At 46.3% G+C, this 18554-nt stretch overlaps 1 protein-coding gene across 1 annotated transcript in view; it reads right to left on the bottom strand.

Annotated features, from left to right (window-relative positions):
• Nucleotides 1–18554, bottom strand: part of NUAK1 (NUAK family kinase 1) — a 92814-nt gene that overhangs the window by 46942 nt on the left and 27318 nt on the right. The window contains exon 2 of the mRNA XM_010601543.3: nucleotides 2867–2987. Within this exon, the coding sequence (XP_010599845.2) occupies nucleotides 2867–2987 (121 nt within the window). The remainder of the gene's footprint in view (nucleotides 1–2866; nucleotides 2988–18554) is intronic.

The raw sequence follows: 18554 nt of genomic DNA, 5'->3' as shown, positions 1-18554 counted from the left end.
GCTAGTGGCTTCTGTATTATGCACGTCATTATATACTATGCTGGGGGTTTACAGATCCCTGCAGGCCACCCATGAACCTCCTTACCTATGGACCCCAGGTTAAGAACTACTTATAATGTAATTAAAAAAAATAAACAGCTGCAGTCGTGTCACCTCCAACTCACAGCGACCTCATGTGCGTCAGAGTAGAACTGTGCACTTTGGAGCTTTCAGTGGTTGGTTTTTTGGAAGTAGATCACCAGGTCTTTCTTCTGAGGTGCCTCTGGGTGGACTTGAACTTCCAACCTTTTGGTTAGCAGTCAAACACGTTAATTGCACCATCCAAGGACTCCAGAATACGCTCCTGTATCTACTTCATACTATTTCCACCTTGCCTTATATTGCTTCTGTACATGGGATCCACATCATATTATCTGTATATCTCTAACCACATCTAACACAGTGCTCTACAGGAAGTAGACACTCAACAGACCAGTGGTTCTCAAGGTTGTCGAAACACACACTGCTGGGTCCCACCCAGAGTTTCTGACCCAGCAGGTCCAAGGAGAGGCCTTGAATTCACATTTCTAACCATCCCAAGTGATGCCGGATCTGCTGGCCCGGGGATGCGCTTTGAGAATCACTGCAAGAGATGTCTGCGGAATCAATAAATTTCTCTTAAAAATCCTATCCCCAAAGCCAGCACAACCTGTACACGGCAAGGTCATGGTAGCTCCACAGACACATCCAAACTCCCTGAGGGACCGAATTGCTGGACTGAGGGCTGTGGGGACCATGGTCTCAGGGAACATCTAGCTCAATTGGTATAACATAGTTCATAAAGAAAATATTCTACATTTTACTTTGATGAGTAGCAACTGGGTCTTAAAAGCCTGTGAGCGGCCATCTAGGACACTCCACTGGTCTCACCCCTTCAGGAGCAAACTAAAGACTTAAGGGGAAGATTAGTCCAAAGGACTAATGGACCACGTCTACCACAGCCTCCATCAGACTGAGTCTAGTACAACTAGATGGTGCCCGGCTACCACCACTGACTGCTCTGACAGGGATCACGATAGAGAGTTCTGGACAGAGCTGGAGAAAAATGTAGAACAAAATTCTAACTCAAAAAGAAAGACCAGACTTGCTGGCCTGACAGAGACTGGAGAAACCCTGAGAATACGGCCCCTGGATACCCTTTTAGCTCAGTAATGACATCACTCCTGAGGTTTACCCTTCAGCCAAAGATGGAACAAAACAAGAATAAAGGGGTACACCAGTCCTGGGGCAGGGGCTGGAAGGCAGGAGGGAACAGAAAAGCTGGCAATAGGAAACCCAGGGCTGAGAAGGGAGAGTGTTGACATGCCGTGGGGCTGTCAACCAATGTCATACAACAATGTGTGTACTAACTGTTTGATGAGAAACTAGTTTGTTCTGTAAAGCCTCATCTAAAGTTCAATAAAAAAAAATTAAAAAATAAATCCTATCCCCGGGAGCTCCAAAAATGAGCTTTAGAAAGCTCAAGATAAAAGATATTACCAACATTTACTTCTAGATAAGAACCAAAAATAGAAGCAGCAGAAAAAAAAAAAAAAACAATGGCAAAAAAGAACAGGGAACTAAATGAAGAAAAATTTAAATTATCAGAAAAATTTTAGGGTCACCATCTGGTTTCCTCTTAGCCTTACCTGATAACTTCTTATGATCAGACCAGAAATTAAAAACAGGCTCATTTTTCTGACCCAACCATAAATAAAAAATATTCTACAGAAACACTTGGACTCAGCAAATCCAAGACTAGGAATTTATGCAAAGAGAATAATCAGAAATAAATATAAAAATGATGTACAAGGAGGGTCACTAAATCCCTGTTTATAATAACCAGAAATATGAAACAACTTAAACTGCTTGGCAAGGGGAATTAGACTCCATAAATTATGGTATGTCCATAAACGGAATAGTATAAAGCCTTTTAAAATGTCTTTATGGGGGGATATTTATTAACAGGGGAAGAGATGCATGATACAACAAATGGGAAAAAAAAATTAAGTTAAAAAAAAACATATAAACAGTATGACTCGACTTTGGATAAAAACCACATAGAGATGTAGAGATGGATAAAAATAGAGAGAGCTATCAATCAGTTACCTCTGGGAGTCGGATCAGAAGTTACATTTTAACGTTCGTATTTCAATCATTTCTGCAAGAAATATATATTGCTTGTGTAAAATTTTTACAGGATATTACAAGAAAAAAAAAAAAGGCTGTGAGAGGTCTATGATCCCCTCCCCTTACCCCTTTCCTCTCCCTTTCTTTCCTGGAGTATCAAAGTGTAAGCATTTTATAAGCTTTTCCCTACCCCACTCTTCAACAAACACCAACTACAAGTTGGAATCCATCTGCCACACCAACAAGCAGCTGCCCCACCAACAAGCCCCTCTTTCTTGGTGCTTCCTGGACCTGCTCAGAGTTAATGCCTAACTCAAAGAGCCTAACTCTGAGTAACTCATGACACCGCTACCTGAGCGATTCACTTAGGGGAATCTAATCACTGTTACTTGTTGTAGAAGTTGCAGTAAACTGCCACTCTTCAGACCTCATGGCTGTCTCGTATGCCAGCTTTCAATAAAGCAGGTTGCTTAGCAACTGCCAAGGACCTGGTAAGACAAGGCACCCATCAGAGATATTTTATGACCAAAGTGAGCTGCATTACATGTGTCTGCTTGCATTCAAGGTAACCAAATAAGAGATAACAGACGACTATTTTTGCATCATGAGGAAAAATACTTGGCTTCTGCCCAGAAGGGCAATTACCTAAAAGTCTTGGCAAGCTCTATGGTATGAGAAATGGTAACTGATACAGGGGTGAAAAAAAAAAATCACTAACCTTCATAAATACTGATGATATGAGGATGGCTGAGGGATGACATGATCTCAATCTCTCGTCTGATGTGAACCATGTCCTGTTCATCCTTAATTTTGTCCTTACGAATGGATTTTATAGCAACCTATAAAGTCAGGAAATGAAATGTTAACTTAGAGAACTAAACAGATGCAAATCAGCCATTGGGGGAGTTTGGAAAATAAATACAGATGTTACTTGTTGGCAGAACCGACAATAACCAAAACAAAGCTTCAAAATACCCCCTGTCATGTCTTTCATTTATAGCAAAAACACTCTTCTCCCGGCAACAGAAAACATCAGGTTTTAACAGCCTGGGGTTTGGGATGGTGAATTTTTTTTTTTTTTTCTAAAGCGGAGGCTGCTTAACGTAGCCAGACTCATTTACTCTAGGAATCCTGATCCCTTGAAAAAAGAAAAAAGGAAAGCTCAGTTTACAGGGTATCGACGATTAAACATGGTTTGGCGAAATCGGTATCACTCAATGCCAGCACGCAAGTGCCGCAGCAGTGGTGAGAAGTATTGCATGGCTCACCTCGAGGCCCTGAGTGACATAAATGGTGGATGTGTTTGGCTGCTAACCAAAAGGTTGGAGGCTTGAGTCCACCCAGAGGTGCCTCGGAGGAAAGGCCACTTCCAAAACATCAGCCATTGAAAACTCTATGAAGCATAGTTCTACCCTGACACACATGGGGTCGCCATGAATTGACTCCACGGCACTAATGAGCTCAAGGTCAATCCTACCACACACCTTGGGTTTAAGACTCCAGCCTATGGTGGAGTCATGTAATCACTCAGAAGCCAAATCCTTCCTCCATATTCCTCATGCCTGAGGCACCTTTGGTAGCAAACAGTGTGACAAAGAAACTCTTCAAGAGAATCATCAGGATAAAACAAAGGAAGTGACAGCTAGACTTCCTGCCCAGCCTCAGTCAATTCCAAAAACTCCGTGCCAATGTTGTCTGCAAATCCAAACCATAGAGAACTGCCGGTGCCAAGACACAGAGCAATTACTCAAAAGAAACACACAAATAAAAAGGCATTAAATGACAATGGCGAATTTAATAAGGAAAAATACGTTTGCCAATGAATTCATCTTTGCTCATAAACAAGTTGGTTGGTAATTTAATCTGCCTTGGCTCTAACAGGGGGCAAAAGCTACTGGGGGGAGGTGTATCCAAGGTAACAAGGAAGTCTGGCAACCAGTTTGCTGCCAGCCTCAGAAAGTCAGCTTAGTTTCCTCCCAGACTGGTCCCCCTGTGACCTCAACTCTCATTTGTACCACCTTTTCCTAAATGAAGGGCAGCTAAACCATCCCTCTGGATTATAAAGGTGTTAAATTCCCTAGGTGGTGCAAATGATTTGCACGCAATTGCTAACCTAAAGGTTGGCAGTTCTAAACCACCCAGCAGTACCATGGAAGAAAAGGCCTGGCAATCTGCTTCCATTGAAGATTCAAACCCCAATCTCATTGCCGTTGCACTGATTCCAATTCATAGTGACCCTACAGGACAGAGCAGAACTCCCCCATAGGGTTTCCAAGGCTGTAACTCTTTACAAAAGCAGACTGCCACATCTTTCTTCCTCAGAGCAGCTGGTGGGTTCAAATCACCGACCTTTCAGTTAGCAGCCGAGCGCTTATCCACCGCACCACCAGTGCTCCTTCTATTAAGATCATAGCCAAGAAAACCCTGTAACACATGGGGTCGCCATGAGCTGGAATCGACCTGACAGCAACCACAAACAACAAATTCTCTGGAGGAAAAATGGCCCTTGTCATCAGCAGCCCATGGTTACACCTTGCCTATCATGGGGTTAACCACAGCCAGTCTCGTTAGCAATGTGGCCACATTTGTGAACATTTGCAACTTCTGACCTGCACCAGGAAGTACACTGAGGGAAACATTACTATAGTATAACCAGTCCATCTAGGACTCAACAAGAATTGAGAAGCTGCTCTTACTGTTTTTGCTAGTTGCTGACCTCCCAGGAAACAGGCTAAGTGACTGGCAGCTCCCTGTGCTTCTCCTTTGTAATGTTTCCCTAGTCCTAATTAAATAAGTATTGTGTCATTACTTGTCTCTACAGTAGTGAGGGTCTTACACACTGCTTTATCTCCAGCGCTTAGCACAGTGCCTGGCAGGTGCTGTTGCTGTTGGGTGCCGTTGAGTCAATTCCAACTCATAGCGACCCTATAGGACAGAGCAGAACCGCCCCGTGGTGTTTCCTAGACTGTCGTATTTATGGGAACAGCTCACCAGGTCTTTTCTCCCACACAGCAGCTAGCGTGTTCAACCTGCCAACCTTTCGGTTAGCAGTCAAACGCTTAACCATTGTGCCACCAGGGCTCCCTGGCACATGGCAGACCTGAGAAAACATTTACTGTAGGCAGGAGGCAGGTAGTTGCTGTTAGCCACCATGGAGTCATCCCCCAACTCATGATGACCCCACGCACAATGGACCGTCATGATCCACAGGGTTTTCATTGACTGATTTTCAGAAGTAACCCACCAGGCCTTTTTTCCTATTCCATCTTCGTCTGGAAGCTCCACTGGAACCTGTTCAGCATTATAGCAACAGCAAACCTTCACTGACAGACAGACGGATAGAGGCTGCACATAAAGTGCATTGGCTGGGAATCCAGCCTGGGTCTCCTGAATGAAAAGTGAGAATTCTACCAGTGAACCACCACTGTCTTCAGGTAGGTAGGTAAGTAGGGTAGGTCTGTCGGTCAGTAGGTAGATGTAGAAGGGGGTAGGAGGATGTGTGGGTGGAGTGGTTGTCATAGATTAAATTGTGTCCCCCCAAAACATCTGTCAACTTCTCTATGCCATGATTCCGAGTATTGTATGACCGTCCACCATTTTGTCATCTGATGTGATTTTCCTATGTTTTGTAAATCCTGTCACTGTGGTGTTAACGGATGGATCGGTGACCGTAATATCGATGAGATCTACAAGATTAGATTCTGTCTTAAGCCAATCTCTTTTGAGATATAAGAGAAGTGAGCAGAGACATGGGGACCTCATACACCAAGAGCAGTGCCAACAGCAGAGCATGTCCTTTGGATGCAGGGTTCCTGCACAGAGAAGCTCCTAGACCAGAAAGACTGATGACAAGGACCTTCCTCCAGAGCCAACAGTAAGAGAAAGTCTTCCCCTGGAGCTGATGCCCTGAATTTGGACTTCCAGCCTACTAGACTGTGACAGAATAAATTTCTCTTTGTTAAGGCCATCCACTTGTGGGGTGTTTCTGTTACAGCAGCACTACATGACTGAGACAGTGGTGGATGGGAAGGCAAGTGGGTGGGTAGAAAGGGAAGGAGAGAAGGAGGGAGGAGAAAAGGAGGCAAGAGTTGATGTTCTTAAGCGCTGAGAGAGCCCAGAACAGAGAAGGGACAGAGGAAGTGAGGCAAAAAAGAAAGGATCACCCCAAATACTACCGCCAAGATAGGCATCAGAGTAAGATGATTTCAGATTTCTTTGGCATCCTACCTACATCCAACCTACATGGGTGATCAAGGAATGGAGAACAGAAACAGGGAGCATGGAAGCCCTGCCGTAAACCTAGGGGCAGGCAGCACCCTCCTTTGGACCATGGTGTAGCCAGTGGATGGCTAAAAAGCAGGTTTACCATAAATGAATTAACCTTCCAACTTAAAAGCCCTTTTCCACCACAATGCCAGGCTCAGAACTACCCCCAGCCATCATGACAGCCCTATTCAATATGCAGCAGGAAGGAAAAAAGAAAAAAAAAAAAAACCTCCCTTTAATTACGTCAAACATAAAGATATGACTGGGAGGCTTTATTTTATCTGAGTTGGGCTGGTGAGTCTGGGAGCTTGTTCATGGGGGAAGCAGACAGTGAACACACACGGGCTGGTAGACAAGGATGTGGGTGGCTATTGGACCAGTTCCTACATTCCTCCATGAAATAAAGATGGGCCAAGGGTAGTAACCACCTCTTTGATTCTGCAACAGGCTGCCCTTGGCCTCGAGAAGGCCCCAAGAAGGCCCTATTGTCAAATTACAATAGAAATACATTCTTTCACCAGCCAGGCCTGGGGAGGGTAGCATTCAGAGGTACAAGAAAATAAGCCCACTCGTCAATGCTCAGCTAAGGGGCCGACAACCTCACAGTGCATCTGTGGGTGGGGGGGGTGCTTCCAGTCTGGGATGGAAAGGCAAGCACCTACATTCTATGAAAACCCCAATCTGCACTGGAAAAACAGAATGGGCTCAATAAATGTTAACTGCACAGTCGCTGTTCCTCCACAAAAACTTCTTCCAATGAATCTTCTATTGAGAATATAAAAGAAGGCTCATCCTGCCTACCTTCTCGCTTCCCACGTGGGAGATGCGGGTTCCATTCCTGGCCAAGGCACCTCACGCGCAGCCACCACCCATCTGTCAGTGGAGGCCTGTGTGATGCTATGATGCTGAACAGGTTTCAGCGGCGCTTCCAGACTAAGATCAGCTAGGAAGAAAGGTCTGGCGATCTGCTTCCAAAAATCAGCCAGTGAAAACTCTACGGATCAAACGGTCCTAGCCACAACAGACCATGGGGATGGCACAGGACTGGCCAACATTTTGCTCTGTTGTACATGGGGTCACCATGAGTCAGGGCTGACCGAGGGCAGCTAACAACCATATCTGAAAGAGATCACGGGTAGCCAGGAGAAGACCAACGCTAGACATCACTGAGAACTGTGCAACCTCTAAGGCTGGAGGGAAAACATTTAGTTCCACTCCCAAGAGAAGTTCGCATTCAGCTGCTAACCAAAAGGTCAGCAGTTCAGTTCCAACAGCTGCTCCTTGGAAACCCTGCAGGGCAATTCTACTCTGTCCTATAGGGTCACTATGACTTGGAAATCAACTCAACGGCAATGGTCTTTTTTTTTCCCCAAGAGCAATGAGATGACCCACCCAAGGTCATAAAGCCAGTTCTGGCAAACCAAGAAAATAGTAACAACAATAGTAATAATAGCTGGCATTCACCAAGCGTTCAATATATGGTACAGGAACTGTGCCAAGTGCTTTACACATCACAGATCTTCACATCTTTCTCATCAGTCAGGCTTCAGACCTTCTCTGAGCACCCTGGCTGACAAAGTCACCTTTACCGCCACCTCCTTTTCTCTGCACCTTTCCCCGTTTGTCTTCTTCAGAACAGTCACATCATCTGAAATTATCTTGCTTTTCTTTGCAGCATGTATGGCCTGCAGGCCAAATCCAGCTCACAGCCTGGTTTTTGTAGGATCCAGAGAGCTAAGGTCTTTAAACTGCACCCTCACCTGCAATGCCAGAAGCTCAGAACAGCTGGGGCCCTCTGTTATCAGTATGGCACCTGAGTCCCAGACCAGACAGAGGAATGGACAGCTTGAACCCAAAGAGCAGCTTCCTCCCCAGGACCAAGTCCCCGTCAGCTCCTTCTTATAAGTGCCCTGGGGAATAAAACATTCCTACTCAGAATCAAAAGTCTGCCTCAAGGAGCCATGGAGGCTGGATGAACCCCTGAAAAACTGCCCTGAGATCATCTTTAAACTTTCCATCAAAAATATTCCCCGATGTCTTCTTAAAACCAAACAATAGTTTAGTTTAACTAGTAAAAAATGTCTGCCTTGAGCATTATGCTCTTTCAAGATCTATTTATATGGGATCAAAGTGACAACAGCAACTCAAAACATTAGATAGGAGTCTTTGGAGGCAGTGAGTTTATCTTAATGGGAGAGGAACAACTCAGAAAAGGAGGGTGAGAATGGTTGCACAACTTGAAGAAGATAATCAATATCACTGAATTATATATGTAGAAACTGTTGAACCGGTGTGTTTTGCTGTATATATTCTCGACAATAGCAACAAATATAATTTTAGAAAAAAAAATCGACCTCAAGATGATCGCTTCAGCCATTATGAATTTTGACTGTTCATTAACTTTCTTTCATTCAACAAAATTTTTTGAGCACCCATCCTGTCCCTGGAGCCCTGGTGGCGTAGTGGTTAACAGCTTGGCTGGTAACCAAAAGGTCAGCAGTTCAAATGCACCAGCCACTCCTTGGAAGCCCTATGGGGCAGTTCTACGGTGTCCTATAGGGTTGCTGTGAATCAGAATCAACTATACAGCAATAGGTTTGGTTTTGGGTTATCCTGTCCCTGGTGGCGCACTGCTTAAGAGCTCAGCTGCTAACCAAAAAGGTCGGCAGCTCAAATCCACCAGCTGCTCCCTGTAAACCCTATGGGGCAGTTCTATTCTGTTCTACACGGTTGTTATGAGCTGGAACGGGTTTGGTTCATCCTGTCCCAGGAAGAGCACTAAGGCTGCACAAGAAGAACCCAACCCAATTCTGCCCCAGCCCTCCAGGTGGGGGAAATGGGCAATAAGCCAAGCTTACACAAGTAATTACACAACTAGCCTCCTGGCCAGGAGCTACCAAGGAGCATCACGGAGGAACCCCTTCTCTCAACTTTTCCTCAATCTTCACATCTACCAAGAAAGACAGAGGTAAGCAAAGGGCACAGCAGGAAGAGATTACCCAACATCTGAAACCACACATTCTCCAAACCCAGTGAGTTACTGCACACATCGGAGAAGCTTCACGCCCCCTTCAAAATGCCGGAGCGGCGGCTCAGGTGTTAGTGCCTGACACCCAGTACGGCCCCTTTCATACATGTTCCCAAGTCTAGACGCACCAAGTGCCTTATAAAATGGTCTGCTTTTTAAAGAAGGCCACCCTATAGTTTAATGTTTAAACCGTATGTAGCAGAAGGTTTGGCCGTGAACCTGCCAAGTCTGCTCTGCAGTGCCTACCTAGTTACGACTCCAAGTTCGCTGAGCCAATTCCCATCTCTTGTTAAATGTATCAGGCCCAGTCTGCTCTTCTGCACTGACAGGGTTTCGTTTGTTTGTTTGTTTTTCTTCCTTTTTGAATAATTACCAGAAGCCACCTGTTCTGTAGCCTGCCGGGGTCTTTTTCCACTGTGGCGGCCGTAATGTTAAGAGCTCGGAGATCTAGGCAGAGTTACACGGATGCAGGTCCTTCGGTGGCACAAAGGGTTAAGTGCTCAACTACCAGCCCAAAGACTGGTGGTTCGAACCCACCCAGAGGTGCCTCGGAAGACAGGCCCAGTGATCTCTTTCTGAAATGTCACAGCCTAGAAAACCCTATGGAGCAGTTCTACTCTGTATGTATGGGGTCGCCATGAGTCAGAATCCACACAACAGGAATTAACAAAAAACCACAACCACGTGGAGATGCAGGACAGGATAGTGGAAAGCTTAGGCTTTTACTGGCTGGGTGACCTTGGCAAGCACCTGCCCTCACGGGGCCTCAGTTTCCTCATCTGTAAAATGGGGTTAACAATTTCTACCTTTGGGGTTGTCATGAAGTGTGGAAAATTGTACGTAAAAAGTGTTTGGCGCCCAGTAGTTCTTCATTGAGTGAAGGCACTTATCAGTGAGACTTGTCAGAGGCTTCCCTGGGGATACAGGGCCCTTGGCCATGCTTAAGGGTGACCACTCCACAGCAAATCATATTATAGGCTTCTCTGCTCCCTCCCACGCAATATTTGTACTGAGGCGAGAGCAGGTTAAAATTGACACCCAGACATCCCACAGAGACTGTGAAGAGCACCCGAGGGCAAAGCAGGGCCGCCCACACTTCCAGCCTGCTTTGGGGAGGGTGAAGCATCTGGAAATTTGTATGTATTACCAGAACGCTCCTTAGAAGCAAGGATGGCCAGACTGCGTCTCACATACTTTGGACGTGTTATCATGAGGGATCAAACCCTAGAGAAGGACATCATGCTTGGTAAAGTAGAAGGTCAGCAAAAAAGAGGAGTCCATCAACAAGACAGACTAACACAGCATCTGCAACAATGGGCTCAGGCATAACAACGATTGTGACAATGGTGAAGGACTGGGCAGTGTTTCGTTCTGTCGTACATAGGGCCGCTATGAGTCAGAACTGACTCGACTCAACAGCACCTAACAACAGTGTACATTATCTCATTTAATATTAACTTCAACCCCATTTTACAGATGTGGAAACTGAGGTAGAGAAAAGACAAATATTGCCCAAAGTCACATAGCTTGTAAAAGATGGAGCTAGGACTTGGACCCAGGCAGGCTGATCCTGGAGGCTGCTGAACTTGAGGCTGTGGATGTGTCGTGATAACAGAATCAGGCTCACTGAGAATCTCTAAAGCCTAGTCTCATGGATTCCCTCCGAGCACATGAGGATCAAGTGCACAGTTCTGGGAGGTGGGGCTGCAACTGAGCAGCGGAGGAAAAACACGGCCATAAACAAGGCGTTAGCATCACTTAGTGAGAACAAGATTGCCTTCTAATCCCAGCAACAGGAGCTGGCAGCTTCCCTGCCATTCACAAGGTGTGATCTCACACCCGGCCACGTTCAGGGGGGCTGCAGGGCACTGAGTCAGAGGCACACGGCGGGGGGATCTTTTCTCACCAAGGCACCCGGAGCCCAGAAGCAGCGGAAGCCAGCAGCCAAGTCAAGTTAGAGGCCAGTATAAGGGCGCCTGTTCTTGTCTGGGAGATGGACTGAGTCTGGGGCAAGCCATAGCCACACATGGACCACCATGGTCCAAAGCTCCGCAGGGTCACTGAATGGCTTTCACTCAGAAAAGCCATGACTGATGATCACCACGGTGATGCCACCCAGGAGCCATCCTGCAGCCAAAGCCCCTAATTAATTAAATGACCCCCAGTTCTTCATGGAGTAGCCTGGCAAAGTCAGGACAGAGCCTCAGCAAGTTGCTTTAAGCCATGATGCAACCAGCCCCACAGGGACCCAGGCCAGCTCCACTGCGGGGCCTGAGGGCCTCTTCTCCCGTTCCTCTTTGGCGACCCATTGATTCATGTCGCTACATGGATGTTTTTTCACTCAGAAGCAGATTGGGAGCCAAGAGTTGTATCAACAGGCTCTGAGAAGAGGCGCCCCGATGCCAAGGAGCGCTGCGTGTGTAAGAAAGAACTTGTTCTTCAAAGAATGGCATCACACCATCTGCCACTAGCAGCCCTTCATCTTTTACGAGGTCCTGAAAATATAACCCCCTGTAGCTTGGTTCTCAATCCTCTATTTCCCAAAATTCCCCATAAAAGAGGGTATGAATTCCCAAATGATATTGATTTTTCTGCTGCCATAAAACGTGTTTTATTTCAGGAATTTAAGCAGCAAATCAGATTTTTACATGACTGGGCCAAGGCCTGCTTAAGAGGAACTCAGGGCTGGGACAATTTTATCTACACATCTAGCCATTCCCTGGGGGCAGTGATGGTTCAGTGGTAGAATCCTCGTCTTCCACGTGGGAGACCTGGGTTCGATTCCCAGCCAATGCGCCTCACGCACAGCCACCACCCATCTGTCAGTGAAGGCTTGCATGTTGCTGTGATGATGAACAGGTCTCAGCAAAGCTTCCAGATTAAGACAGGCTGGGAAGAGAGGCCTGGAGATCTACTTTCAAAAACCAGCCAGTGAAAACCCTATGAATCACCAAAGGCCAATACTGTTGTGTATGGTGACACCACCACGAGCTGGGGGGGCTGACTCGATAGCAGCTAACCGTAGCCATTCCTTACTCTCCAATATTCCCCTTTAAGGACCCAGCTAAGGACGTCATCCTTGCTAGTGGTGGTGCTGCAAGGGAAGTGGAACTAGTGACCATGAAAGCACAGGCAGCTTGACACTCCCTGCATAGTGCTGGGGTTTGTAAAACACAAGACAGTGGCCATGGCTGACTGGGCAAGAACAGAAGGACTAATGAAAAGAAGGCCAGAGGAAAGTTAACTTCAGATGGCAATGACAAAAGCAGGCAACACACTAGCCCAGAAAACACAATTAGATTCTCTAAAGCGATATGGGTCAAAGGATGATGAGCAAGCTACCTGCACTAGAACCATCAGGTGTTTTGGGGGGTGGGGGTGGTGATTGTTAAAATGCAGATTTCCAGTATAGGAGGAGCATACGGGATGTGTGGCTAATTACCTCATGAACAACTGTCTCCTTTCCCACAAGACCGGAAGCACCGGAAGGTACCCAACTACCATCACCGAACATTTTGATCAAAGATTCCATAGAAGAATCTTTGATTAAAAGGCGGGAATATGCAGAAGAGAATTTCACATTCTAATGTACTCCAATTCAACATTCTAGAGCCACGCAGGCTGGATGAACCCCTGAAACTATTACCCTGAGACTGTCTTTAAACCTTAAACCAAAAATATTCCCCGAAGTATTCTTAAAACCGAACAACAGTTTAACTTTAGTAAAAAAATGTCTGCCTAGCATGCTCTTTTAAAAACTATATGGGATCAAAGAGACAACAGCAACTCAAAAGATCAGAAAGGAGCCTTAAGGGGGCAGTGAATTTATGTTGACGGGGGAAAAACAACTCAGGAAAGGAAGGTGAGAACGGCTGCACAACTTTAAGAACATACTCAATATCACTGAAGGGTGCACGCAGCAGCTATTGAACTGGTGTTATGTTTTGCTGTGTATATTCCCGAACAAAAATAAAACCTTAAAAAAAAAAGAAAAGGAATCCTAAAGTAATTTTTTTGATGCGATTTCCCAGGCCCACCCCAAATCAAGTGAATTCAGGTGGGCGAGGGGCCTGGTATCAGCATTTTCTTTTTAATTGTGGTAAAAAATTTATATAACAAAACATTTGCCAAGTCAACATTTTTTATATTCAGAGACTTTTTTCATCATGGTGTTCAACTCCATCGTCTGTTTCCTCTGGTCTCTCTATATTTGCCTATTCTAGATATTTCGTATAAGTGGAATCATATAACATTTGTCTTTTTGTGACCGACTTATTTCACTGAGCATAATGTGTTCAAGGTTCATGCATGTCGTAGCATATATCAGGACTTCATGTCTCTTTATGGTTGAGTACTTCTTTTTTTTTTTAATATATTCCATTGTGTGTACTAGTGTCAGCACTTTTTCTAAGCTGCCCAGGTGATCCCACTGCACTCCAAAGTTCGAGAGCTACCATCTTAAAACCAAAATATCAGTTGCCGTCAAGTCAATTCCCACTCATGGCAACACCAGGAATGTCAGAATAGAACTGGGCTTTTCAGTGGCTGATTTTATGGGTGCTGACTGCCCTGCCTTTCTACTGAGCCACCTCTGGGTGGACTCAAACCTTGCATCTTGCAGTCAGCAGCTGAGCACGTTAGCCATTTGCACCACCCAGGGACTCCAGCTACCACCTAAATGTAGAGTAAATACAGCTGGGACGGCATCTGTACCTCCACGCCTTAACTATTACCTAGTCACATCACACATCAGCTGATTAATGAAAAGAAAACTAATGAGCTGCCCATCTAAAAAAAAAAAAGCCCATCTAGATAGAGGGAAATTAAAACCAAGCTGCTTCCTTGAGGGGACTTGGTGAACTGAATTCATTCACCCCTGGCAAGGGGAAGCTTTGCTCCCAGCAAATACTTCATTCACCCTAGCCCAAGGCCAGGCCTGTGGATGATGAAAGCCCACAGGAGCTGGCTGCTGATGGGTGACTTCACGGTTGGCATGCAACCTGGGCCTCCCAGCCTGGTAAAAGTGAATGTGTCTGAAGGAGGCGACAGGAAGTGAGCTCTTGAGCCTCGGGTGCTGCCTGCTCTGCGGAGAAAGGGTCTGGCCAGGGAATGTGAGTAGCCTTCCTTTACCCAGCATCCTCTGGAAGTTCCTCTAGCCCCAGAGTCCCCTGGGTTCCAGGCCCCCTGCATGAAATGGCCTCTGGTAGTACAAAAGATGTTAACACAGGCAACATCAGAGTCACAGAAAGACTCTGTGCAAGGCTGTTTAGCTGAGACTCGAGTTGCCAAGCAACTACTTATTTTTGGACTTACATATTTCTGAAAGCCAAATGCAACACCAAATCAGAATTCTAGAGTATCACTGCTTTTCTTCCAGTTTACAACTGTCCTGGGGTGGGGTGGGCTAGGGTTGCTTATAAGCAGGACGGCCTCAACTTGGAGTGTATGATCACTCTGTTTATAACGTAGTTTGGGTAAGCTTAGGGTTGTATAAATTATTTATCAATGTCCCAGCTGAGCCGAGCCGAGCCCCAGCCAGCACTGCTGAGAAACCCAGCACCAGCATCTTGGCCTTGGTACCAGTGACAGCAATCTGGTCCAGGTGCCTCCTGCAACGAGGAGTGCTCAGGTCATCATTTCATAGGCTCAGTTTCTTCATCTGCAAGTGGGGATGGTAAAAGTACCAACCTCACAAGGTTGATGTGGGGATCAAATTGTCGTCGTTATTGTTAGCTGCGGTCAAGCCAGCCCCTGACTCAAGGTGACCCTATGCCATTCCCGTCATAGGTTGTAAATAGGACCATTGTGATCCACAAGGTTCTCATTTGCTGATTTTTGGAAGCAGATCGCCAGGCCTTTCTTCCTAGCCTGTCTTAGTCTAGAAACTCCACTGAAACCTGCTCAGCATCATAGTAACATGCAAGCCTCCACTGACCAACGGGTGGTGGCTGTGCTTGAGGTGCACTGCCCAGGAATCAAACCCAGGGGCCTCCTGCACGGATGGCAAGAATTCTACCACTGAAACACCAATGCCCCGGGACCAATCAATGTAGATTGTGTATATGACGTAGGGTGCAGAGGGAAAATGGCAACTATGGAAGGAGTCATAATGAGCACCATTATCATCATCAGATGTTAGAACGTAGAATGTTCTCTGCCAGCCCCTTCATCCTACAGATGAGGAAACTGAGTCCCAGGAAGGTTAAGGTGCAGGCCCAAGTTCAAAAAGTTAAAGGCAGCAACTAGAATTACAACAGAGTCCTATTCAGGAGGGATTAATGCTCAGGGTGAGAAGTCCTAACCAGCAAGAAGCAAGACCAAAACCACCACAAAAAGGCTTGACATTCACAGGAGAGGCAAGCCCCATCTGCAGCAAAATCCACAGAACAGCTGCATTATTAATAATCCGAGACAGAGAGTGGCAGATATTTCCAAGCATGCTGGCAAATTACAAGTCACTGCACAGCATGGGGCATTGTTCCACCTCCACCTAATGCCAGGGGGCTGTCCTCACACAGCCATGCCGGGGGCACTGCTTTCCACCAAACCTTGTTCCGATTTCTAAAGCCTGACTTCATATTGCACATGAATAGGCATACTGGGGAGGTTTTTAATCCCATTATTTCTTAATTCATCAAAAACACGGCTTTTCAGTATTAACCTCAGACTGCTGACCTTGGGAACAATGAGTGAGAAAACACAAGAGACCTGAAAGATGAAATTGTTTTCCAAGGGGAAAGGAAATCGGTTCCCTGAATTTGGCTCATCTAGGTGGACAGAACTCAAACATTAACAAAAATTCTTAATTTAAGGTGGTAAAATATCACTAAAAAAGGGCATATTTTTACATTTTATAGTTTAACCATGGATGATTTTATAGATAAGCGAAAGGGAAGAGTCTTCCAAAGATATTTTTATCCTAACAGAGTCCCTTTACTTGGGAAAGCTGATGGACAGCAATTAGGGTGTGCAAAGACATGTTGGACGGGAGTGAGGCATAGCACAGGCTGCAAGCCTGTCCCCCAAGGCTCCTGGAGAGCGCCCACGAGCCTCCGAGCCTCCCTCATCATCTTCCCACAAGCAGCAGCTTTCTTTTCTTCAAGGGAAGTACTCATTGTCCATTATCCAGAGAGTTAATGGGCTGGTCCCTGCTCCACAGCCCCACTGCAAATTCCATCAGCCTGCTAATCACCGCTCCGCAAAGCTGCCAGGAATGCCTTGACAGCAGCACCTCCGGCTACGAGCACACAGCCCCAAATGATGATGGCCTGACCCCCAAGAACGTGCTCAGGCCCCAGCGGGCATTTGCTGCCACCCTACTAGGCAAGCTGCCATGGTGAGCCTCATCCAGCTCCCACCACTCAGTTCCCATCCATGGGGAGACTGAGGCAGGGGTCTGCGGTCATGACAGGGACCCAGGGTTGGCCTGGGTGGAGGCGCGAACTCATGGCATTTTCTCTGCCAGGATCCCTCTGCACCCTCTATCATCCGCAACTAGCTTCTTCAGCTGACCAAGTCCTCCTCACCCATCCCACAAATGCCCCCCAACCCCTGCAATAAGCATCCACGCACATACAGGTCCCCCTTCACTATCTTGATTGCCATTACTTGTAAGGTTCATTGGCAGAGACCATTTCTGTTTCGTTCACTACAGCATCTTTGGCATCCAGTAGGTGCCTGGTACATAAAACCAAGCGGAACCGGCCACCATCAACTGGACTCCGACTCATGGTGACCCCATCTGTGTCAGAGTAGAACTGTGCTCCACAGGGTTTTCAGTGGCTGATCTTTTGGAAGCGAATTGCCAGGCCTTTCTTATCAGGCACCTCCGGGTAGATTCGACCCTCCACTTTCAGTTAGCAGCCAAGCACGTTAACCATTTGCACCAGCCAGGGACTCTATCTGGTGCATAGCATATACCAAAAAAATAAATAAATAAATAAATGAAAAGCTGTTACTGCAATCGACCTAGTATCAAGAAAACCAAAAAACCAAACCCACTGCCATCGAGTCAATTCCAACTCACAGCAACTCTAAAGGAAAAAGTTGAACTGTCCCATAGGGTTTCAAGGATTCGTACTTCCGACCTTTTGGTTAGCAGCAGTAGCTCTTAACCACTATGCCACCAGAAGGGTCCCTTAAAAACATAAAACCATAGCTGGGACATCTTATCATCCCACCTGACCTACAACCCCAGCCACCTGCCACTGCTTTCTTTTTACCTGCTTATCTCTCAAGTATTGCCTCCCTTCCTTGCACCAAAACCACCGAGCCTGCCTGAACTTCCTCATCTTCAAAATGGAGATAACGACAGGGCCTACTGCAGAGGCCTTGGGGGATGATTCCCAATAACAGCTGACTGTAATAATATTTACCAGTTACCAAGTTCTGACTATGGGCCAGGCACCGGCACCATCCTGTTTGAACTTCTCAGCCACTCACTCATTACATTCTCACAAAAGCATTACTATTTCTGCTTTTCTTAATGAATGCCAACGGAGTCTGAGAGAGGTTAAGTAACTTGCCCGGGGCACGCTACTATAAATAGGAGAGTTGGATCTCACTGCACCCAAAGACCATACTCTTCGCCTCTATCCCACACTGACAAACCAGTTAGCACAGCGCCTGGCACACAGCGACTGTTTGGTAAATGTCAGCTGAATTAGAATCTCTGAATATGAAGACCTCGCCAAGGCCAGATTGCACTTTCTTATGTCTCTTTTTAGAAACTAATATCTAAACCACATTCATCCTCAAAAGCACATCTATCAGCGTTCCTTGCTGCTCCCTGTGGGGACAGTCGAGGCAGTTAAGCAAAAGAAAGATTGGACAACAGGGTCTGAAAATAATGTCTCTAGAACCCTGCAGTGATAAGTCAGTCCCCCAGCAAGCAATTCTGGAAAATCGGCCCTAAGTGAGGCATCAATGCAGGTCCTCCAGAGCATGACCCAGACCTGACCTTGGAGTTGCTTACAACCCAACTGGAAAGGGCAGTGGATACTGAGACCCCTGCCTGCCCTGCACCCACAGAGTAGAAGAAGGCAACCTCCACCGGAAGGAATGCCCTACCTTTGCTCTTGGGAGTATCCTACTCCACTGGACGCAGTTTTAA

This window comes from Loxodonta africana, chromosome 4 (genome assembly GCF_030014295.1).
Source record: "Loxodonta africana isolate mLoxAfr1 chromosome 4, mLoxAfr1.hap2, whole genome shotgun sequence".
NCBI classification, from domain to species: Eukaryota; Metazoa; Chordata; class Mammalia; order Proboscidea; family Elephantidae; genus Loxodonta; species Loxodonta africana.
Note: the sequence above shows the minus strand (reverse complement) of the source record. Positions and strands in the feature narration are given on the sequence as shown.